Genomic DNA, 25,346 nt, shown 5'->3' with positions numbered 1-25,346 from the left:
GTCACATGAGCATATCAATAGATGCTGAAAAAGCATTTGATAAGACTTAGCACCCATTTATGATAAACAGTGTCAATAAGGTGGAACTAGAAGGAAAGTACTTCAACATAATAAATACCAAATCACAATATGGCCATATTACATAGGTGACAAATCCACAGCTAACATCATACTCAGTGGTGAAGAACTGAAAATTTTTCCTCTAAGAGCAGAAGCAAGCAAAATGGCCACTCTCACCACCATCACACCATCACTGTTTGTTTTTTTAAGATTTATTTATTTTTATACAAGAACTGGGGTACAAGCCAGAGGCTCCAGAGGCTGAGAGGATTCACCAGAGACAAAGCAGGGAGCAGAACAGGCAGACCGAAAACACTGCTGAGGGGAACAGTGGGCCAGACAGGAGAGGTCTGCCTTGCCATGTGGGTATCTCCCTGCCGGCCGGGAATCGAACCCGCACTGCAGAGGCTGCGGACAGCCTCACAGCATTGTGTTTAACCCGCTGCACCACCGGGGATGCCCACCACCATCACTGTTTAACATCGTTTTGGACCCCTAGCCAGAGCAATTAAGAAGCGAGAAAAGATACAATAAGAATCCAGGTAAGAAAAGAAGAAGTAAAACTATCACTATTTTAAGGCGATACATAGAATATCCTAAAGACTTTATCAAGATTCTACTAGAAATAATAAATGAATATAGTAAAATGGCGGGATACAAAAGTCAGTATACAAAAATTTATTGTGTTTCTGTATACAAACAATAAGTTAAACAAAAGAGTAAATAAGAAGCACTATGAAGCTATCAGCAGCCACTGCAGCACAAATGTGATCCCCGGCTGGCTCCCCAGCAGAGGTCCAGTGAAGCAGACCCCTCCTGTCTTGCCCACTGCTCCCCTCATCAGTGTATTTCAGTAGATCTGCCTATTCTGCTCCCACTCTGTCTCTGGGGAATCCTCTTACCTCTCCATACCTCTGGCATACACCCCAGCTCTTGTATGAATAATAAATAAATCTTTGGGGGAAAAAAAGAAATAGAAGGCACACAGACATGGAAGATATGACATGTACATGGACTGGAAAAATAAACATCATTAAAATTGCCATATTACCTAAAACAATTTACAGATTCAACTTAATTCCTAACAAAATCCCAATGGCATTTTTGAGGAAATAGGACATTTCCTTGAAAAGGAACTAGAACTGTAAAATTTCTATGGATCCCAAATAGCTAAAGGTATCATGACAAAAAAAAGTATACTATAAAGCAATAGTAAAACAGTATGGCATTGGAACAAAAACAGATGCACAGACGACAAATGTGAATAGAATTGAGAGCCCAGAAATTAACCTCACATATATGAACAGTTAATTTACAATAAAGGAACCAAAACCATACAATGGAGAAAGGAAAGTCTCTTCAACAAATGGTATTGGGAAAACCCAGACAGCACATGAAAAAATAATAAAACTAGATCTTATTTAGCACCATACACAAAAATTAATATGAATTAAAGACTTGGATGTAAGACCTGAAACCATGGGATACACAGGAAAACAGAGGCTGTATACCCCTGGACATTGACAGCAGAGGTGTCTTTGGAGACACAAATCCAACAGCAAAGGAAACAAAAGTAAAAATAAATAGGACTACATCAAACTGAAAATCTTTTTACAACAAAGGAAACCAACACAAAAGTGAAAAGGCAGTCTATCAACTAGAAGAAAATATTCACACATCATCATCTGTTCAATAGATGCTGAAAAAACATTTGACAGGATTCAACATCCCCTTATTATAACTCTCAATAAATTGGAAATAGAAGGAACCTAACTCACCATAAAAAGGCTTATATTACAGTGTGGTCATGTTACATGTAACAAACTTCAGGGGTTAATATACAAAATACACAAAGAACTCATACTACTCAACAACGAAAAAGGCAGCCCAATTAAAAAATGGGCAAAAGATTTGAATGGGCATGTCTGCAAAAGAAGACATACAGATGCTCACCTTCATGCATTGTTAGTGAAATTTAAGTCAAGACCATAAGATATGTCACTTTACACCTGTGAGAATGGTTGTATCGAAAAGGCTGAAACAAACATCTGTTGGCAAGAGTGTGGAGTGAAAGGGACCCTTGTTCTCTGTTAGTGGTAATGTAAATTGATGCAACCTCAATGGAGAACAGTATAGAAATCCCTTAAAAAACTAAAACTAAAAATAGTATATCATCCAGCTGTGCCACTCCTCAGAATTTAATCAAAGAATATGAAAACACCAATTCAAAAAGCTATTTACAACCATATGTTCATAGCAACACTATTAACAATAACCAAGAGATGGAGACCTCCTAAATGCCCATTAGTGGGTTACTGGATAAAGCAGTTGTGGTATATATATATATATATATTGGATGGAATAGTACTCAGCTATTTAAAAAGATGGTATCTTGCCTTTTGCGACAACAGGAGGGAAACTTGAGGTGATTGTGCTAGGTAGAAATAAGTAAGAGAAAGTTAATTAGCAGATGGTGTCTCTCCTGTGGAATATATATATATATATATATATATATATATATATATATATAAAATCAAAGGAAACAGACTAGCAAAACACAGCAAAAATATTTCATAGACTGAAAATATGGTGGTTACTAGAGGGAAAGAGGAAGGGGTGAGGAGAAAAGGGGAGGGGTCCATTTGATAGTGTTAACAGCACTGGAAATTGATAGTGGGGTGTGGAAAGACATACACATTTTGAGGTGTGAGGCTACTCCTGAAATGTATCTAGAATTATGAACCAATGATAAATCAATAAAATTTTACAAATAAACTAATGTGCTTAGCAGCATTACTTAATAGGGTTTTTTTTAATGTGCAAACCACCTAAATATACATTAGATACTATGATGGAATATTATTCAGCCGTAAAAAAGAGTATCCCATGCAGATGCATGCTACAACATGGATGAGCCTTGAAAATATAATGCTGAGTAAATCTGAGGCAGGGATGGGGGCAGGGGAATGGGAAGTGACTGCTAATAGGCACAGGGTTTCTTTCTATACTTACCGTTGTAAAAATTAGATTGTGGTGATGGCTACTCTGGGACTCCACTAAAGACCAGTTAGCTACATAACTTTACATGGGCGGATTTTATTAGTATATGAAATATACTTCAATAAATATTAAAAAGTTAATAGTTGATCTGTAAAAAGCAGAGTCTCCAAGTTGCATCAATCTTAGCCAAATTGTTGAATAAATACTTATTTAGCACCTCCTGTTCATTAATTCCACAAATATTTGACTGCCTCTTTTGTGCCAAGTACGTTCTAAGGTCTTGAGTGGAATGATGGCTGGGCCCAGCTTTGCCTTTAGTTTTTTATCCTTCCAATAGGGTGGTGTGCCCGGGAGACAGCAGCTGTCTCGGGGTCTGGCCTCACTTGCTTTTGTCCCCGTTTGGAAAGGTGTCAGGCTCTGGGGTATTTCTGTTGCTCTAGTCAGCACAGACCAAGAAGGACCTTGACTATAGTTTCAGAGCTTTAAGCTTCACCTCATGCTCCAAATCCAAGACCGAGCAGCTGAGAATGGGGCTAGCTGTGCCACCAATTCCTTCGCTCCCATTGTTAATCCCTTTAATTCTGCTGTCCACCGACACCCCTCCCTGCACTCGGTACTGTTGGCCACTTGTGATATGACTGAACAAGTGGTTTGGACTTTGAAAGGTGATTCTTAGAGACACCTCAAGTGACCCAGTCGCTGGCTTACCAGGGTGCTCTTGATGTTCGTGACTGCGGGTCCCCGGGATCTTCTGCGGGCTAAGAACACCCTCCAGCCCAGCCTGATGAGAAGTAGGCAAGTGCTACTGACTCCCCCTGAGAGTCTGGTCTTGCTGCCAGGGTTGTTAGGGGGAACAGCATTTCATTGCTGAGTGAGGACATGGAGAAACCTCCGTTCCTTTTTGGCTCTCACAGAAGAATTTATGTTCTGACACTTGCGATATTAATCACTTTTAAAGTGTGGTGCAGCTAGCTTACTGATGATTATATGCACGACACCCTGTTTTTCTGCTTTGCTCGTTATTGCTTGGTTAAGATATAATTTTATTTAAAAATTCATCCATCTCTTTCCCAAACCCTGGACTTAGGGCAAAAAAATTAAAAAGTGAATCACTTTTCAGTCTCTATGTGCACTTTCCAGAGTGCCCAGAATTCAGCCAGCTCTAATGTCTCCCTCTCCCAGACTGAGGATGGGATCCGTGTCCTGAGATGTCCATTACGCTATCAGAGAACGTCCTGATGGCGGCGGACACAGACCCAGCGGGGTGCTGGCGGTAGGCGCGCTTGCCGGGCATCAGGCTGTGTTGCTGTCAGGCGCACCCTTCCCACCCCCTCTCCCTCCCGGTGCTTGCAGAGCAGGAGGGAAGCCTCCTCTCCCCTCCTGTCTGTAGGAAGGGGAGTAGCAGGAAATGGAATCTGCCCGGGTCATGGGATTTTTGAAAGAAACAAAGCATGATCTGACGAAGAGCAGGTTAATCCTGCTATTTCATTTCCCTTTCAGAAAGGGTGGGGGCAGGATTGTGATATGAAGTATTTGGTTTCACATCTGTTCCAGGAATGATCCTCGGCATAAATCCATTTTTCTTTTAAGCATCCTAAAACATCCCAGGGAGCTCATCCTCCTGTGCAACCTCCCGCCCCCACAGTGTATTTCATGGCCACAGAGCAAGCAGCTGACAGACTCCCAGAAAGATCATCTTGTCATTGCTCCAGAAGGAGGAAATCTCTAAGTCTTGGAAGTCAGGGTTTCTGTGGGTCGTTGGTAATCAATTTTGTCCTGTACTCTTTAGAAAGCGTTTAGGATGGAAGGTAAATAGCCTGCCATCAGTGTCGGAAGATGAAGAGAGGACCCGATTTAAAAATCAGAGAAACTGGCTCTTTTTGTTGCTAACTCTTGTGCGATATTGGGCAAGCCACCTAATTCCCTGGGCTCAGGGCCCTGATCTGTTCAATTACAGATTTGCAGTTTGCTGCAAAATACAAGTCTTCACAGTCAGATAAGTTTGAGAAATGCCATTTCCTCTCTGCCGTTTTTTAAATAATCATAATGCATGCTATTTTATTAAAGGCTCTGAGGAATCTTTCATTGAATAAATTTGTTGTAAACCCAGTATTTCTCATATCTTCCTGACCTGGAACTCTTTCCTTTTCTGCTGATTATCATCTTAACACTTTGAGAAACTAAATTCAACTCCAGAAGGGTACAGATTTATAAACTGCCACATGCCATGTTCATAACCTCAGTTTAAAGTAACACTTCAGCTTTCAAATCTCATTAATGAAAACAAGAAAAACAATTTTACATGTGGGAAGGTGACTTCTTGTTTTGAAAATTGAACGTTAGAGTCAAAACAGTTATTCAGACTAACATATTTGTAACTAGAGTTTAGAAGCTTCTGGAATTTCTCTCTTCTGGTGTCTACCTTTCAGCTGGTTAGCATTCTCATTTGGGCCTTTTGGGCATGTAGTAGGAAGTTCCTATAATATTAATTGTGCTCAGCGCACAATTGTGCTCAGTGCATGTTAATGAATAACTAACTAAATCACAAGATCCCTAGCCTTAATTCAGAGAATAAAGATACACAAGGAAAAATCGAATTTCAGATCTTCGAGTAAGGCAAAAAGAATGATTACAATTTCATATTTTGAGAAATGTTAGTGATTAATTTTAATTAACTATCTACTGAGAACAGGAATTCAAGGCAGCAGTGGAAGTAAAACTTGAAACAAAAAATTCAAAGAATTTCAACTGGATCAGAGGTCAAATGGGAGATATACACGAGGGGGGAATGCAAAAGCAGTACTGTCAGTACCTTGAGAAGTACCGTTAGTACTTGAGTACTAGAGCACCTGGTATAAATATTGAGGCTAAATTAAATTCTGACTAAGATCAACTCAGCCAGACCATCCTAACACATCATTAAAAAGTATGCCGAATAATAAATCTTGCGAGGAATAATTAAAGATGGTTTACTTAATTACTCAGTTTAGAGAACTCGTGTCCACATTGCTAAAACTAAAAATTTAAAATAATATTAAATTTTTTCCTAGTGTTGTCTTTTCCCCTTTTCCCGTCTTTGGCAGCTCCTTCTTAGTCTCTTTTTATAAAACTCTTGTTTATTTGGGAAATTTCTTTCTCTGGAACCATCTCTTTGGTCTTCTCCCATAGTTTTGGCTGATCTCACTGTTTGATGATCCCACACCAGCCAGGGCGGTCACGTGTGGCTTCCCAGATTGCTTGTGTTCTGCTTCCTCTGGGGCTGGCACTTGCACAGAACATATGTGGAGCGCCCATTCTCCAGCCCAGACTTCTCTCTGGGATAGCTTCATAGTGCTGAGACTTAGCCCCCAGTCACTGTTAGACATATGTCCTGACTGTCTCACAACACGTTCAGAACTCGGATCCTCTCAGACACACTCCACCTCCTCCTCACCTTCATCACAGGTGAGCCAGAAACCTAAGACTCTTTTGAACTAGCCCCCTCACCCTCAAAGCACACTGGTCACGGGTTATTATACTTGTCCTCTAAGTGCCTCTCAACAGTAGGTCCAGTACTTTTGTTTCATTTACTACAGTGTTTTCCGTGGAAATCTCTTTACCATAGGCTCATCCCGCTTTTTTCTTCCACACTGCTACTAAATCAGTCTTTTTTTTAAAGATTTATTTATGCATACAAGAGCTGGGGTGTAGGCCAGAAGTGTAGGGAAGGCGAGAGGATTCACCAGAGTCAAATGGGGAGCAGAACAGGCAGACTGACTGAAACACACTGCTGAGGGGAGCAGCGGGTGAGACAGGAGAGGTCTGCTGTGCCATGTGGGTTCCCTGGCTGGGGATCGAAGTTGTGCTGCAGTGGCTGCCAATAGCTTCGGAGTGCTGAGACTTAGCCCCTTGCACCACCAAGGAGGCCCCTAAATTGGACTTTTAAAGACAATTATAATTGAGATGCCTTCGCACTAAAAGATATTCAAAAGCTCCCTTCAGAGTGTTACGGCTGAAGTGTGCACTGCCCCCCACCCCCACTTCATATGTTGAAGTCCTAACCCCTAGTGCCTCAGAATGTGACTGCAGTTAGAGCCTTTAAAGCGGTGATTGGGTTAAGAGGAGACTGCCTTCATCCAGTCTGCTATGAAAGAGGAAATTTGGACACACAAGCAACAGGCATGTGAGTACACTGAGGAGAGACTGAACACACAGGAGATGGCGGCCACCTGCAGGCCAAGGAGGGAGCCTCAGAAGGAAGCAAGCCTGCCGATACCTTGATCTTGGATAGCTGGTCTCCAGAAGTGTGAGAAAAGAAATTTCTGTTGTGGGTCTCCCTGGTGGCATAAGGGTTAAAGACAGAGCTATCAAGCTGTTGGCAGCCACAAGTTCGATCCCCAGCTGGCCAGGGAGCAGCCCACATGGCACAGCAGACCTCTCCTGTCTTGCCTGCTGCTCCCCTCAGCAGTGTATTTCAGTAGATCTGCCTGTTCTGTTCTCACCCCCCACACCTCTGGCCTATACCCCAGTTCTTGTATGCATAAATAAAATCTTTAAAAAAAAAAAGAAGAAGAAGAAAGAAATTTCTGTTGTGTAAGCCACCCAGTCTGTGGTATTTTGTTATGGCAGCCCAAGCAGATTCATGAAGATGCCTCTCAATATGACCACTGCCTCCCCTGAAAAGTAGTACATGCAAGAGTGAGAGAGAACCTAAGGCAGAAGCCACAACCTTTTTATAACTAAATCTTGGGGGTGACATCCGAAAGCTTCTGCTGTATTTCCTTTGGTAGAAGTAAGTCAATAAGCACAGACCATGTTCAAGAAGCAGCGGCCACATAGGGCGAAACAGAACTTTCAGAGGGCTGTCTTTAAAGGCTCCCACACTAGCTTTGTCTTATTTTATTTTTTTTTTAAGATTTATTTATTTATGCATACAAGAACTGGGGTATAAGCCAGAGGCACAGGTGGTAAGAGGATTCATCAGAGAGAGTGGGAAGCAGAACAGGCAGATCTACTGAAATACACTGCTGAGGAGAGCAGTGGGCGAGGAAGGAGAGGTCTGCTGCACCATGTGGGTTGCTTCCTGGCTGGCCAGGGATCGAACTCGTGCTTCACTGGCTGGCAATAGCTTGATAGCATTATCTTTAACCCCTGCGCCACCAGGGAGGCCCTGTCTTGTTTTATTTTTAATAAAGTAAAAATTGAAAGCTTAAGAGATGAACAAACTGATGATTTTTACATGGTAAAGTAGATTCAACTTTATCAAATACATGGGCACTGGTATAATTTATAACCCATACTACCATTCTGTGAATTTTAGATTGTTCTGACCCAGAATAGATAAAATTTGAACACCTAGTACACAGCTTTGTGGGAGTGAAAAAGAACATATTTTGGACTAGATGGAAAAGAAATGGTACAATGAATCCTTAAATCCACGCCCGATACAGTAATTCTCAAGCAGGGGTGCATACCCAAGAGGGAGTGGGGAGTGGGAAAGAGGAGGGTAGATTTCACAAGCTAAAATAGCATAGTCAAATATACATATAATATAATTTTATGTATGGCGAATGAAGGAATTTATCGCTTTCATAAAACAAACTACAGAAAGTAAAACAATAAAATCTTGGCTGATGGAGCAGAGATCGTGAAAGACTGAGAGACTGCTCTAATCACTTTTATTGTTATAGCAGAAAAAGGGGGAATACAGGACAGTAGCTAAGAGGTGGGCTTGCAACGAACCACAGCACCCAGAGGAGTGAAGAGTAATAAAAATGATTAGTGGGATGTATGGATTCATTGAGAAGAAAAAGTAACAAACATCATCAGGAGCTTTGCAAGAACTCGTAGGAAGAACTTTTGGGAGAAGGATGGTGATAGTTGAACTCAACTTTATTTTGTTTTTTTTTTTTTAATTTATTTCTTTATTTATATAAGCACTGGGTACAGTCAGAAGTGCAGGAGGGTGAGAGAATTCACCAGAGCCAGAGCGGGGAGCAGAACAGGCAGACTGATGAAATACACTGCTGAGGGGAGCAGCAGGCTGCAGGAGAGGTCTGCGCGCCATGTGGGACCCTCGCCCAGCAGCCGGGGATCGAACTGGCGCTGCAGAGGCTGCGGGCAGCTTTGCAACCCAGCGCTCAACCGCTGCGCCACCGGGGAGGCCCTGAACTCAACTTTAAAGGAACCGGAGGACCTCTGCTCTGTGACAGTGAGTCCCACCTGAGTCCTCGGCAAGGACACTGAGTTTCCAGTAGCGTTGGCCTCTAAAATGGGTCACGTTATCAGCTTGCCTGTCCTGTTTGTCCAGCCATCAGTGTCCATGGCAGAGCCTTCATGATCTCAAACCAAGGTCAGACTTCTCTTCACCAGCAGCCCTGTTTTGTTAAATGATGCTAACAGTAACAGGAGGCTTAAGTTCTCCCGTTACCTTCCAGAGCCCTCTAAGGAGCTCCTTCTTGTCATAGCATCTCCAAATAGAAGCTTCCATAATTTGGCTCCTCCATCAGAACTCCCTCTTGGGTGGCCATTTGTTTGAAGAGGAAGAAGCTGTTTCCTGTTATCTCCTGGTTGCACAATAGCAAGATGACAGACTGGTCTGGGGCCCATTTCAATTTTCCTTACAAAAAGCTATGGAACTAGAGTGACAGACTGTGGGAAGACCTCATGAGAGGGCCCCTGCTGAAAGGTGTCCTGGAATTTGGAGTTTGAAGAGTATTTCTACAGACTAACCTAAAGAGTTCTTCTGAAGTAGATTTTTTATATTGGTAGGGAACAATTTCTGAGATAAATTTTTAAGAAAAAGGTTTTTTTATAACCTGCTGTAGCTTATGCCCCCCCTTTGTAAAAAGGATGGGAGGGAATATATGTTTGTATGTGCATAAAATGTTCTGAGGACACACACACACACACACACACACACCAGTAATGAGAGTCTAGAGCAGAAGAGACTCTTTCCACTCTCTACCCTTTTGTGTTTGATTTTTTTTTCTTTTAATTTGTGCTCGGTTCCTTTTTTAAAAACAAATAGAAACAATGGTTTAAAAAGAAAGCTCTTGAAGAGATGAAATTTAAGTTACTACATGAAGCTTTCAAACTTCTTTTCTCTCACATGGCGATTTGAGATTTCCAGGTCTCGCTTCCTGTGGTCATTATACCTAAAAAATCATAATAGTAATAGCAGCTATCTTAAGCGCTGCTATATCCCAGGTTCTGTAGTTTTTGCATCGATTATTAGCCCTTGATCGTTTCAGCGGAGCCTTGTATATTCCTTCCTTTAGGAAACAGAGGACACCATTCCAAGATGAATGTTCTACCAATTGCCTGACTTGCACTTTACGCCAGTGACGATCAGGGCGGCCCACCTTGTGAGGGGCGCATTCTATCAGCTCTGCCCTTGGACCTGCCAGTCTGGATTTCTTTCTCTGGGCTGATTATTTTTATTTATTTTCAGAACTTCAGCTTTCACCTTCATTCTAGTGCTTCTGACATCTCAGTCTCCGTTGATGAGATCCAGAATGCATTTGGTTGTAGTAACAAATTCCCTACTCAGACTCCTAAGAAAAAAGGGGATTTATGGGCTCGCATTCCTGGAGGATTAGGATGAATCCAAGAACTAAGTGTGATCAGATCTTTCTCTCCCTTTACCCCTCTCTGCCTCATGTTCTTTCTCTTCATCTTTTCCTTTTTCTTCACAGCTTTATTAATCTCCCTGTTTCCTCCTTTATGTGTTTTTTTTCCATGTAGTAAGGTCAGATGGAGAGGTGTAGCTTGAGCAACTCCAGCTTATTCTTTCCAGCTTAATTACCACAGAGTAAAGAGGGTTCTCTTTCTATGTTAGCTGATATAAATCCCAAGGGTTTATTTATACTAGGGCTGTGATTGGCTTGGCTTGACTTGGATGACATGACCACCTCTTAAAGCTGTTGCTGCAAGCAAGGGGATGGGGACTTTGGCCAGGTCTGGATCACTTGCCAACTCTTGTGAACAAAGGGTATGGAACTCACATTTGTAGTCTGGCCATAATTGCCTGACTGGAATCGAGGCAACAGGGAGCAGTGAAAAGAGCTAAAACCACAGCAGATGGGATGTGAAGCAGACGAAAACAATAGGTTTCCCCTACTTTCCACCCTTCGCTTCTTAGCTTCTATACAACTATAGGGTTAACTAGGACAACGAAGGCAGTAAATACTTGTTATAATCCCTAGAGCAGAATAAGTGGTCAGTATCTACTATTATTGAATATCTTTTTGTTTAATTATGGCAAAACACAGATCAAACAGAATTTACCGTTTTAACCATTTTAGGTATATGGTTCAATGGATTGAGTACATTCACATTGCTGGGCCACCATCACCACCGTCCATTTCTAGAACTTTGTTTCTTCTAGCAAAACTGAAATTCTATACCCCGCTACACACTTAACTCCTTTTTTACCCACTCTCCCAGCTACTGGCAACCACCATTCTACTTTTTCGATGAATTTGACTATCCTGGGTACTGCTCGCTGGTGGAATCATACAGTATTTGTCATTTTGCGACTAGTTTATGTCACTTACCATAATGTCCTTGAGGACCATCCATGTTGTATTGTGTTTCAGAACTTCTTCCCTCTAAGGCTGAATGACAAATCATAGTTTGTGTTGACCACATTTTGTTTATCCACTCGTCCATCTGTGGGTGCTTGAGTTGTTCCCACCTTTTGGCCATTGTGAATCATTCTGCTCTGAACACACGGGTGTATGAATATTCATTCGAGTCTGTTCTCCCTCATATCTGAATGATAGTTTTGTAGTATAAAGCATTCTTGGCTGGAAGTTTCCACCTTTTAGAATTATATCATTCCTTTGTCTTTTAGCCTTGACTGTATCTGCTGAGAAATCTGATGACAGCCTAATCAAAGGGCCTTTTTATGTCTCATTCTTTCCCCCCCCCCCAGCAGCCTTTAATATTTTTTATCATTGTGGTTTGATAAGTTAACAATGAGGTCATTTTGCATTTGGGTGTTCTTTCCGCCTCCTAGACTTCCATGTTCAATTCTTTCCTTCCTTTGGGACGTTCTCAGCTATTCTTTGACTATCTTCTTTCTGTTCCTTTCTTTCTCTCTTCACCTTCTAGAATACCCGTTATCCTTACGTTTCTTCTTTTAACAGAGTCTGATATTTTTCATAGTTTCTTCATTTATCCTAAACCTTACTTCTCTCTCTTCTGCAACGTGGGTCATTTGCACATTTACATCTTCAACTTCTGAAATTCTTCTGCCAACTTACATTTATTTAATATGCTTCCTCTATTTGTCCTCGTTTCATTCAGCATCTTGTTTTGCATGTATTTTATACACACACTCATTCTTTTTAGTGAAAAACTTTTTGTTCTTGGGTCTCTTTTCTGAGTGCCTGCATCTGCCTTTCTGTGTTTGCTTGTCCTTCCAGGATTTCAGTGAGTGATTATCAATGAGTAACATAATAATACAATAATGAATAGCATCATTATTCTAAAATCTTTGTTAGGCCCTAAAATTCTCTGTTCTTTGCATGGGTCTCCAGACTTCTATTCTTCTCTTTCAGCTTTTCCATTTTGTGCTCAGATGCAACTTGTCTCCTGGGCATCTGTTTTTACTTACTTGTTTTTTCCAGTTGGGATGCTCTATCTTTGCTTTTGTTTGTTAATCTTCTTTGTTTAACTTGGTGACAGTGAGGGAGGGTATGCTGGAGAGACCAAAGACTAGAGATCAGTCTTGTGCAGAGAGAGGGTTAACCCAGACAGAGTGATTTGCACTCTTTCTTTTTCCCTTGCTCTGCAAAGCAAATGCTGTTCACTGCTTCATGGAGCCCAAATTTCAGGGCCCCACCTCCTTGCTGCTCCTGTCTCTGTTGTGGGTCTTACGGGCCTTGGCTCGAGTAGTGCAGGGCTTGGCATGGAGTGTGCTGTGCTTGGCGAGGGGTGTGGGTCTTTTGAGGTGTAGCACACGCATCCAGTCTCTCAGATCTCCCAGCAGGGAGGGGAGAGCTCTGCCACCGTGTTGCAATCAGCCAGATTTTCTGTAACTGAACCCAGCAGAACCAACACCACAAATAGGTCTGTACTTCCCATTCACTAAATAAAATTGGTGAGGTCTGTGCCTGGTCCCTGGCTTCATAGACTGACTGGTAGGGCCACGGCTCTGGCCACAAAGTCCCTTACCTTTTCCCCACTCTAGCCCAACAAGGAGTCACCAACCTGGCAGGAACACAGCGGTGTTATGTTTCTGTGTCTGGCGATGAACTGGTACATTATACTGAAAGCAAAATTTAGTTTTTCTGTAGTTTTAATAGGGATGATGTTTATCAGAACCTCCCTATTCTGCCATATTGTAGATAGAGCAACAGCGTGCAAAGGACTTTGGGAAAGGAGCTAGTAGAAGGGTTCACAGGGACAGCTAGGTACTTCAGAATTTCAGCAGCAGACACAAGGCAGGTGTGACTGATGAGCTGCTTCTGTGACAGATGATATACTTTTCTGTTCTGTGAATAGCTTTGTTAAACAGAATCATTTGCCTTTGACTGCTACTCTGTAGAGCCCTTTCTAATTTTCAGCGTGCTGTAATGTGGATTCCCATGTTTGGCCCTGACAATGGTCCAGTGAAGCACACAAGTTTATTCCCAGGTAACAGAGAAGGAAACTGAAGCTCAGGAAAATTGTGCTATTCCTAAGGTTACTGACGGAACAGCTCATTTCCCCAAGATGGTCAGTTGGGAAACCTGAAGGCAGAGTCGTTCAGAGATACCCAAGTCAGGGCAGTGCCCAGGCAGCTTGCCACCCCCAGGACAATGCATGCTCATTCCACACTTCTTAGAAACAGTGTCTTCTGACTCCCTGCTAACTTGATTGTCTAGATTACAGAACAATGGTTTTTAAACTGAGGGTCATGACCTACGGGTGGGTCATCACATCAGTGCAGTGGATCACAACTTGGCTCCTGAGAGTCAGTGGTCGTTCTCTCTTCTCACGTCTGCCTTCGGTCATCTCATGCTGGTTACTTGATCTCGGCTATGGTAGAAATCAGCCAGCACCACAGAAGGGCTTAGGTTGCTTCACCACAGAGGATCAGTTGTTAGACATTAACTAACATACCAGTGGCCATAACCATCATCCTGCCTCTTTCTCCCAGCCCCCACCCTGAAATGGAACAAAATGGAAGAAAAAGAAAAACACTAAGGTCCATCTGTAATAAAAGAATTATTTTATGATACTTTTTTTTAAGATTTATTTATTCATGCATACAAGAACCGGGGTACAGGCCACATGTGCAGGAGGGTGAGAGGATTTGTTATAGAGCATCCCCGATACTGAACGGGTTCCTGGCTGTGGGTCCTCACCCGCGCGCTTTAAAGGGACTTATGAATACTCTACTACAGACACACACAAAAGGTTCATAAAAGGTTTATTTACAAGGGAAAAGGAAATAAGGAAAATGTACAACTCAGGGAGAAAATAGGGAAATAAAGTCTTTAATGCGTCCTACCCGATCCGACGACCTGGAAACCCAAAGTCACTCTCAGAGCTGGCCGGACGCTGCGAGCTGGTGGAGAGCCAAAATGGGGGATCCCCCCTCAAAGCCCACGTGTCTGCCTTTTATATCCACCTGGCTGCTTAACCCCACCCTCAGGTCCCAGCCACCTTCCCTTGGGTGGTGATGGGATGTGGAGTTCCCAGTGTCTTTGGCTTTGACCTGGGGTCGGGGTGGAGTCCACAAAGCCTATATGGAATTAGCTTTGGGACATCCTTTTCCCCCTAACAGATTCACCAGAGACAGACTGGGGGATAGAACAGGCAGATTGACTGAAATACACTGATGAGGGGAGCAGCAGGCGAGACAGGAGAGGCCTGCTGAGCCATGTGGGTTGCTCCCTGGCCGGCCGGGATTTCACCCACACTGCAGAGGCTGAGGCTGAGGTCAGCCCCACAGTGCTGCGCTCAACTCCCTGCGCCACCAGAGAGGCCCTGTTTTGTGATACTTTTGTGTGTGTTCTTGTATAATATATTGCTGACTCTGCATTGCAATTAAACAAAAGTCAGAAAGTCATTGGTCCAAAGTCCCTTCATCTACTTTCCTTATGTGTTTGAAAGTCTACTCTCTCTTGATGTGTAGGCAAGGAACTGGTTTCAGGCATCCTTTTTGAATTAATGCTGCATCTCCTCCAGAAGGAATAATTTTGAATTTTTGTCAGGCTAAAAATTATTGTTCTAAGAATAGGCAAAAACCCTCTGTACATCAACTCTTTTGAACTCAAATCTACATAAAAAATCCACTCTTAAACCTTACCAAAGATTTTCTACAATGGCCATTATTTTTCCTATGGTCAGAAAATAGTCGTCATCATTATTAGATCCCAGTATTGAAAGGCTAATAAGTAGCAGAAATCAGATTAAAGCGTCTAGATTGTTTTACTCTGTCACTTTTCATTCATTCGAACTCTATTTAAAAAAGAAATATTTTTAAAAAGTAGAACTTTTTGTGAAATAAATCATTCTCCTTTTAATGATTTAACAATTTTATAAATCCAAATTTTATAATGTGTAGTATAAACATAGACAAATATATCAGCTATGCTGAACTGATTATGTTTCAAAACTAGGTAGAAGCAGATAGATCATAGAATTAGACCCCACGATCTTTGATTTAGATCAGACTTACAAATAAAGGTTAGTACAATACGTACACACATACACACAACTCGGCAAACGTTAAATGTTCTTTCCTTAGGATACTCATTATCTAAATGTAGTTTTAAAAAAGAGACACTGGGCCTCCCCGGTGGCGCAGCAGTTGAGCGCTGGGTTGCGAAGCTTCCCACAGCCTCTGCGGCGCTGGTTCAATCCCCGGCTGCTCCCCGGCCACCAGAGGAGGGTCCCACATGGCGCGCAGACCTCTCCTGCCGCCCGCTGCTCCCCTCAGCAGTGTACTTCGGTCCTTCTGCCTGCTCTGCTCCCCGCTCTGGCTCTGGTGAATTCTCTCACCCTCTCGCGCTTCTGACTATACCCAGTGCTTGTATAAACAAACAAACAAATAAATAAATCTTAAAAAAAAATAATAAAAAAAAATTTAAAAAATAAATAAAAAAATAAAAAAGAGACACTGGGGCCTCCCTGGTGGCGCAAGACGTTAAATCTCAGCATCTGAAGCTATCTGCAGCACAAGTTCGATCCCCAGCCAGGGAGCTAACCCACATGGTGCAGCAGACATCTCCTGTCTCGCCCACTGCTCCCCTTAGCAGTGTATTTCAGTGAGTCTGCCTGTTCTGTTCCCCACTCTGTCTCTGGTGAATCCTCTCACCCCACCCCCTGCACGTCTGGCCTGTACCCCAGTTCTTGTATGTGTGAATGGATAAATCTTAAAGAGAGAGAGAGAGAGAGACTGAGTGAAAATCATTCAAATAGAATTGTATCTATTTTTTGATGCAGTTTTATCATGTCCATCATACCGGTTTGGTGTGGGGTTTTGTTTTGTTGTTTTTTTTTTTTTTGTCATAGATTTGTTTTGTTTTACTTATTATTGTAGGAAATATTAAACACCTACACAAATAAGAGACTAGTATAGTGAGCCCCATGCATTTTCCACCCAGTTTCAACAGTTAGAAACTCTTCAGGGTTTATTGTAGCAAGAAAATAAATTAGAATAAGGGCAACGTGGTTTTTACAGATACGTCAGCATTAAGCCGGCTTTCTGAATTGCGCAATGTACATTTTTCTTGAAAGAATTAAGCCTATTGTGTGCATGACTTACTCTTGACAGTAGAATTCTTAAAATAGCATTTTATTAAAACTATTCGATGCTCATTTGTGAGTAGAAGTCTTCCCCCAGATGTATACTTGAGCCCACATTGGTTTTAATATCTAAAAGTTAAACCAAGTGTCTGTACCGCTCATTAGAAATCAGGGACACTTTCTGGGAGGGCAGGAGAACTCAGTGGTGTGGCAGCGGTCAGTCCTCTCCCTCCTCCCACGTGCTACATTGCAGTGTTACTCGGGGCTGCCTTTGCTCTGAACAGACCCCTCGCAGCTGTGCCTGGCGCCTTTGTGTCACCCAGGCAGGGTTTCATGAAATGGATCTGATGCTCTCACGCCTGTGTTGTTCATTCCTGCATACTGGAGCCATGCCCGGGAAGGTAAGAGGCCAGCAGGTTAGCCCTCACTCCCCAGCTGTCCCTTTCTCCCAGTGTCACTCAGGATATAAATAAATTGATTTGTTCACTCTCCTTATCAAACAAGAATGTTGCCAGAAGAACTGCCAGGACCACCTTGACCGGCTGGAAAGTTCTTAGGGACAAAGCTAAGAGGCACAATTTATAAAGTCTTTGCATATAGGTGATTCATTTAAAATCAAGCTTTGAATTTTATTTATTTTCTTCACTTCACACCCTGGCAGGAGAAAACTAACCTCAGTTATGTGTTCATGTTGCTTGAGGTCTGGGCCTTCTTTACCTGCGCGGAAGTCATGATGAGTTCTCTGTCTATTCTGAATTGGAAGAGCTGTGAGTCAGATGGCAGATGATGTCATTGAACTTTGCCTCCCTTTCTTCAGACAGCTGATGGGGGGTGGTGGGGTAGCAGCTCTCTTGTGGAGTGCAGGTTGCTGCTTATCATTCCAGACCTTTGCTGTTTGCAGAAGCATAGTTTGTATTGTTAGTTGGAAGTATTTTGCTACCCATAGGGAATGCTGCTAGTGATAATTTCCCACATTCATCAATTAAATATTTACCAAGGAGCTCTTCCTGTGTAAATATTTACATGGGAGAATGCAGGGGGCTCAGTTCATGTGAATAGCTCAAATGCATGGCCTCTGCACTGCCAAAAGAGTGTGTAGTAGGGGAGATTAGCTAAACGAGCCCGACAGCCGCCTCCCTACCATCACCACCAAAAAAGGGTGAAAGAAGCAATGAGTTAGGTCGTTGAGGAAAGTTTGTCCACCATTGAGCTCAAGGAACTTATGCCCCAACATGGAATGTCAATCTGCTGTTTCCTCAGTAGTTCTCCATTCCTAGGTGCTTCTGGAAGTGTGTTTCACCTTGACAAATGTTGACTACTGTGTTTAAAAATATTTTCAGTCATTGTGTTAAAGTTATACAAGCCAGTTACTTTAACCTGGTGCTAATGGAAGAACAGCAGGTGGAAAGGAAAATGGGATTCATTGGACTCTGATAATTATCAAGCCCAAATAAGGTATCTTACAGGTGTTTAAGGATTTTTTTAAGAGTAATTCACATGATAATTTATGTGTATGTTGCTTGTTGGCTTTATAACTAACTTAATAAAGGGTTTTATTAAGTTGGTGTTTATTTGATCAACACTGAGTGTATAAATAGACAGTATGAAACATGGACATTTGGCCAAAACATTAGAGAATTTCCAACCAAGAGAGCAATATGAAAAAGATGGAAGATGGGTTAACTTCAATGACTGTTTTTTTTTCCAACATCCTATCAAAAATAAAATAAAATAAAAAAAGAGGCAGGCTGTGATCAGGGCCACAGATGCCCAGAGGGAAACTGCAGTAACATTATTCTCCTGTGTTCCTTTCGTGGCCTTATGCCCTTCCTCTGGATCCCCAGGCAGGAGGGGGGATCAAAGTGGCTGTGGCCCAGAACTGTGACAGGGCATGAGGGACAACACGCAAATCCCAAGGTCAAAAGACCCCTCACATAAAGGTGGGACTCCCCAAAGAATACAATTCTCCATGTAAAGGTCAGCCTGAAATAAATCCTCTCCTGACACCTTAGTGCCACCCCCTCAGGCACTGAAGGAAGATTGCCTGTGCGAATCTTCATGGTGATGGAGGTTGATTAGGGAACTATCACCTGATCCTTTATAAGCACAAGCTGTTCCTCTTGTAAGCTGGGGTATGAATTCACATTCCTTAGATGGCCTGAAAAACTTCAAACGGAAAATTTGACTTTAGGTGTTCCTGAGCTGGGGCTAGGTACAGGCACTTAATAGAATTAAATGCATATTTTTTTTTCGGGGAGGATCCTCCTTTGACTCAAATTTAAAATAATTCCCACAAGAGCTGTGAAGCCACAGCTTAAATCACAAAACAAATGAGGAAACATGGCACCTTAAAAAAATTAGCAAAAATAGATAACAGTTGGTAGACCTGGAATGACAAACATCTGGAAATTACCAAACAATGAAAAATAAATGCTCTCATATGTTTAGAGAAAATAAAGAAAGGAATTAAACCAAGAAATTAAAACTGCAACCAGATTTGATAAAGAGCTAAATAGCACTCTGAGAATTGAAAAAATATATGGTAATTTATGTTTAGAAATCAGTGGATGGGCAGATTAGACCCAGCTGAAGAGAGATTTAATGCACTCAAAGATGCAGTTAAAATGATTATCTGGGGGCCTCCCCGGTGGCGCAGCGGTTGAGCACTGGGTTGCGAAGCTGCCCGCAGCCTCTGCGGCGCCGGTTCGATCCCCAGCTGCTCCCCGGCCACTGGAGGAGGGTCCCACATGGCGTGCAAACCTCTCCTGCCTCCCGCTGCTCCCCTCAGCAGTGTACTTCGGTCCTTCTGCCTGCTCTGCTCTCCGCACTGGCTCTGGTGAATTCTCTCACCCTCCCACGCTTCTGACTGTACCCAGTGCTTGTATAAATAAATTAAATAAATAACTAAAAATAAAAAAAAAATAAATCTTAAAAAAAAAATAAATAAAATAAAATGATTATCTGGAATGCAGCACAGAACGAAAAGTGGCAGAAAACCAAGCGAGAGGCTTAATACATATCTAGTTGGAGGGACGGGGCCATATTTAAAAAGATATTGGTGAAGGTTTTTTAGGATTGACAACCATGATCTACAAATTGAGCACTGAAACACAAGAAATCCACAGCTGACACACCATACTGAAGAATACTAAAGGTGAAGATGTTGAAAGCAACTAGAATGAGGAGACTTGCCCAAGGAATGCAGTGACAGACCATACACTCCCCAACCACAGTGGAGACCAGAGGCCATTGTGACATCACGTTGATAAAAGGAAAGAATGACCAAGTCAGAAATGTATTTAAGTAAAACTGTCTTTCATGAATCAGGACGAAATAGACATTTTCCAGCACATAAAACCTGAAAGAATTTGTTCCTACAACACCTTCACCACTGAAAAGATTGCAAAGAGTGTGTTTCAGGTAGAGGAAGGTGAGACCATGAAGGGCCCAGTGAGCCAAGGAGAGGACTTGCCCTTTTCACCTGAATGGACCAGGAGCCCCCAGGGGTGTGGCTACAGCTGTGCTGGGCAGAGCTGTGCATGAGCTGACTTCAGGCTTAACAGACCTTTGATTAGCTAGAATGGACCTATTTTCAGTCTATGTGTTTTGGTTTTTTTTTTTTTAAGATATATTTATTTATGCATACAAGAATTGGGGTACAGGCCAAAGGTGTGGGGGTGAGAGGATTCACCAGAGGGACAGAGTGGGAATAGAACAGGAGGAATGACTGAAATACACTGCTGAGGGGAGCAGCGGGTGAATCAGGAGAGGTCTGCTGCGCCATGTGGGTGGTTCCCTGGCCGGGGATCAAACTTGTGCTGCAGAGGCTGCGGACAGCTTCAAAGGTTGCCTCTTAACCCCTTGCGCCACCAGGGAGGCCCCACGTTAATAACTTCTTTTCTAAGATACCATAAAGACAGTGTGGGTTGTTTCCTAAAGCTTAAGAACAGGGAACACAGGGGACTGTTCTTAAGCTTTTTTAAAGTAACCATTTGTATGGTGATCGTTGCGGATTTTTGGGAAGTCTTAACATGTCTTAAAAATTGTTTTCTGAAAAGATGGCTTGTTAAGTATGTAAGTAAGTACGGTCTAACTTTTATCTCTGAGTATGACTTTCTTATGAATTGATAAATCACAAAACCAGTCTTTGGGAAAAAGTAAAAGACACCATCAAGAGAATGAAGAGACAAGTCATAAACTGGTGAAGGTATTTGTAACTTCTAGAACCAAAAAATTAGTATCCAAATATTAAGCAAAGGACCTCTATTTGTGCTTTTTAGGGACATTTCAAGAAAGTGAAATGGGCCACAGAATGGGAAAAGATATTTGTAAATCACGTGTGAAAGTGACTTGTAGGTAGTTTGTATAGGGAAATCTTACAAGTCAATGATAAAAAAGACAACTCAATTGTTTAAGTGGTCAAAGGATCTGAACACACATTTTTCCAAAGAAGATATGTAATGCCAGTGAGCATATGACAAGAGTCTCCACATCATTAGCCACTGGGGAAATGCAGATCAAAACCACAGCAGAATACCACTTCACACCCATCAGGATTCTGCTATAATCTAAAAGATAGACAATAATGTGTTGGCAAGGATGTGAGAAATTGGAACCTTCATACGCTGCGGGTGGGAATGTACAGTGGTGCAACTGCTTTGGAAAACAGTTTGGCAGTTACTCAAACAATTAAACTGAGTTACATATGACCCTGAAATTCTACTCCTATATGTATACCCAGGAGAAATGGAAACATGTCCAAACAAAAGCTTGTACACGGTTATTTATCACAGCATTAATAGCCAAGAGGTGGAAATGACCCAATTGCCCATGAACTGATGAGTGAATAAGTAAATGGGCTATTATTCAGCCATAAAAAGCCAGATAGAGCTGATGCATGCTGCGGCACGGATGGCCTTACTGTGCTCAGTGAAAGAAGCCAGACACCAAGGACCACACTGGAGAATTCCATTCATGGGAAATGTGCGGTTATTACCAGGTTTCATTTTCTGACAGTGAAAATGACTTAGAATGGATTGTGCTGATGGACGAACCACTCTGAATATACTAAAAGCTACTGTTAAATGGGTGTGACGTGCCATGTGAATCATAAAACAATAGTTATATTTAAAACATCAGTAGACAATAACTCAGTGGAAAAATAAGCAAAAAGCCATGTTGAGACATTTGCAGAAGGAAAAAAACACATATCTGCAATGGCTACTTTCAGAGAATCTCAGCTCATTCTTAATTGGGGACATGCTAATTAAAGCCATGGTTGGAGACCATTGTAGACTCACTTGATTCACACAAATTTTAAACTCAGCCAGCACCACTTCTGCTGGCATGTAAAGGAAGTGGCGCCCTGGGGAAGCTCCACCCCTGCCTTAGGGAGTGTGAACTGGTATAACTGCTTTGGAAAATAATACAAGATATTTAGAGAGTTGATGGTACAAGTATTTCTGACCCTGCAGGTCCACATCGACATATAACCTGAGCAGTTCTTCCAGTTGGGGGGTTGTATATATACATATATGCTGTAGTTTGCAGCATAAAATAAAATTCAAAACCACAGAAGCACTACTTAGGGAGATAGGTATACATGGTGCAGGGGTTAAGTCTCAGTGCTACCAAGCTATCACCAGCCACTGCTGCATGAGTTCAATCCCCGGCCAGGGAGCTGACCCACATGGCGCAGCAGACCTCTCCTGTCTCGCCCGCTGCTCTCCTCAGCAGTGTACTTCAGTCAGTCTGTCTGTTCTGCTCCCCACTCTGTCTTTGGGGAATCCACTCACCCCCCGCACCTCTGGCCTGCACCCCAGTTCTTGTATGTATAAATAAATAAAAATCTTTTTTAAAAAATAAAAAGCAAATAAGGGAAAGACAAACAAAATTTGTGATGGTAGAGATGGGAGGAATTGAGAGGGTCTCAGGGGAGTCAGGGTAACGATAATGTTCCTTTTCTTAAGCCAGGTGGTGTGTGACATTGGTGTACATTGTGGGGCGTGGGCGGGGGAAGAACTCCAATGTTGAGGAACAATCTGGACAAATCAAGCATACATGGATTGTTTCGTTTTCCCATGTGGCTCAGTATTGAATGCTAATAATGCTGACCTGGAATTTCTAGAAACGTTAACATATTGAGCATCTTCTGTTTAAGAAGCAAAAGGATAAACTGTTCTTATGGAGGCTGGGGGGTGAGAACGTCACGGCAAAAGAAGAAAGGGAAACCTTAGAAAAATCTCCAACCAAAGTGATTAAAATGAAGTCTTCCACTTTAGAAAGGTGAACTTGACTTACCTGGACCACAACTTTGCTACTCTCAATGCTGCAAACTAATCCAGCAACAGGGAACGCCATCACTGAGTGGGCCTCTCTTCTCTTTCAGATCCTGCTCACACTAAAAGATGAATCACAAGCACGAGGAGGAAGACCCTGTTCACTGCTCCTGCCACTCCTGGGTGCGTGACTGAGGGGGAAGCACCCACCAGCGCTGCCGGGGTCCATAGTATTTTTTGGCTGCCTCAGTCCCCAATCAATGCCTTCCAGCAGAAGTGGCGGTAGATTGCTGCCCATCAGCCAGTCCAAGCAGGCAACACTTCAACTGGGTTTTGGTGGAACTTGGCTGGCAGCGGGGACATTTCATTGATGCATTATATACCCTGTCAGAGCACACGTGTCTCTTTCACCCTGTTACCCTCCCCCAACCTGCTTAGGTCCTCTGTCCCTCTCCTGCTACCACACATAGATGATATAAAAGAGGCTCTTTGGCTATTTGCATTTGCTTCCTCTTCTTTTCCGGGATTGAGCTTCATTTTCTACAGGCCTAAAATCCCAACAATATTATCTACCAAAGTTGTTCTTCCTTTTTCAGAGGTCTGGGGGACAGGGGGTACACAGGTTTCCCCGGGAGTGGAGGAAAGTCCGTGTGCTGTTGACCACATGAGCCACGGTAAAGGCACCCTTTGGAATTACTGATTTCTAAAATTAATAAATAATTGTATTTTTCTTTTCTTTTTTTTTTTTTTTCCCAATTACTAATTTCCCAACAATCAGTATTCACAAACAAGAATGAAATGGGACAACTTCTCATCTTATTTCATTACTGGGCAGTTTTTTAAACTTCATTTTAGAAATGTGAGCTCTAAAGAAATGTTTTCTTACATTTTGTTTCAGCAGATGGTAGGTTCAGGCTACTCCCAAGAGTTGCTCCCACACCAGGGAAGCTGGTCGTCAGTGCACGTGTCTCCATTGTCAGGCCACAGGGCATGTGAATCTATAGTTGCCCGTTGTTATGTAAACAGCTCATCAGGATGATGCTGCTCAGCACCTGACTGCTTTTTCCTTGACCCTTTGCTCGCTCACTCCCTCATCTTTCCTAGGTCCTCTCTCTGGCTTCTGCTGGAGAAAAGGTTGCAAGGTGGTTACAGAGCCCACCGAAGGATTGCCCCAGCTGCCCTGTTGAGTTATTGGGTAAGAATCCAGAATCTAGGATTTTTACAAGGTTCTATAGACTCGGCATTGAAATCCCAAAAGAAAGATGACACCCAAAAAGGCAGACAGGAAAAGGACTTTATTGCCCTCTTAGTGGCTGAAAACAAAGGTTTGAGCCATTGAAGGAATGTGTTTGCTTATGAAGGATGAACTATATTGGATGCAGGAGAGAAGAGAGAATGTATCCCAGATGTTCCTGGAACTTCTGGCTAGTGGTTTGCTAACTTGGTTGTGAATTGGTTAGGAGACAAATCAGAATTCCTTCGTAGTCCTCTGTTGAAATACTGAGTTGAGGGATAAGGGGTATGGGGAGAATCACCTATATGGATCTTGTGAAAAAGGGTGAGAGGGTATGAGCCCCGTAAAAGAACTTCTAGACTATCTAGAGTGCTTGGAATAGCCCTTGGTCACCGGTCAGAATTGAATCCTCAAGCTAATTTCTTACTTTGTTCATCGTGTGCTAACCAGGTAGAAGACCAGACTGGAAGCTTCCCCTTTTCTTTCACCCAAGTACTCTCAAATCCTTCTACTAGTACCAGCCTTTTCTTGATTATAAACATAATAGAGTCCCTCCAAGAGCAGTGTCCCTCCCCAAAACAAGAGTGTAATTTTGAGGATGGACAGACAATGGTTCAGGTTTCTGTAGTGTTAATAAGTGCCTTGTGCAATGAGAAGGTGGGACCTCAGCCCCTGCCCATATTTGTATCTGCTGATAAGATTAGAACTCAAACATAAAACAAACATTTGGAATCACAGTGTGTTCTGTTTTCTTTGGGATACTTCAGGAGACATATCTCATGGTTCATTAGGATGAATCACAGGCCAGTATTTTAGTGATATCCTATGAGGTTACACAAAAAGGTTTTGTGTGTGTGTGTGTGTGTTTTTAGCACTAGAATGATTATTTCCTTCTTTAAGCCTCAAGTGAGGACCACTAATGTCAGATATAATGCACTGCTTCTCAAAGTATACCTTTTAGGCAACCTCGACTCTACCACAGTGCTAAAGATATCTCTAGAGCTGTGGCCTGAATTGTACATTTTTTAATAAACATTTGGTGATTCTCC

At 42.4% G+C, this 25,346-nt stretch overlaps 1 protein-coding gene across 9 annotated transcripts in view; it reads left to right on the top strand.

Annotated features, from left to right (window-relative positions):
- TTLL5 (tubulin tyrosine ligase like 5) overlaps positions 1 to 25,121 on the top strand; it is a 259,441-nt gene extending 234,320 nt beyond the window's left edge. For 3 of the 9 annotated variants that reach the window (XM_054691987.1, XM_037503831.2, XM_037503829.2), the window contains one exon: positions 23,174 to 25,120. In XM_054691987.1, the coding sequence (XP_054547962.1) occupies positions 23,174 to 23,189 (16 nt within the window). In that variant the 3' untranslated portion in view covers positions 23,190 to 25,120. Of the gene's footprint in view, positions 1 to 23,173 lie in introns of all 9 variants that reach the window. The other 6 variants (XM_054692007.1, XM_054692003.1, XM_037503833.2 and 3 more) reach the window with 5 other exon arrangements.
- The last annotated feature ends 225 nt before the right edge of the window (positions 25,122 to 25,346 follow it).

Source organism: Talpa occidentalis, unplaced genomic scaffold, assembly GCF_014898055.3.
Source record: "Talpa occidentalis isolate TD23 unplaced genomic scaffold, MPIMG_talOcc4v2.1 talOcc4.11, whole genome shotgun sequence".
In the NCBI taxonomy this organism is placed as follows: Eukaryota; Metazoa; Chordata; class Mammalia; order Eulipotyphla; family Talpidae; genus Talpa; species Talpa occidentalis.
This window is presented reverse-complemented; position numbering and strand designations above follow the sequence as displayed.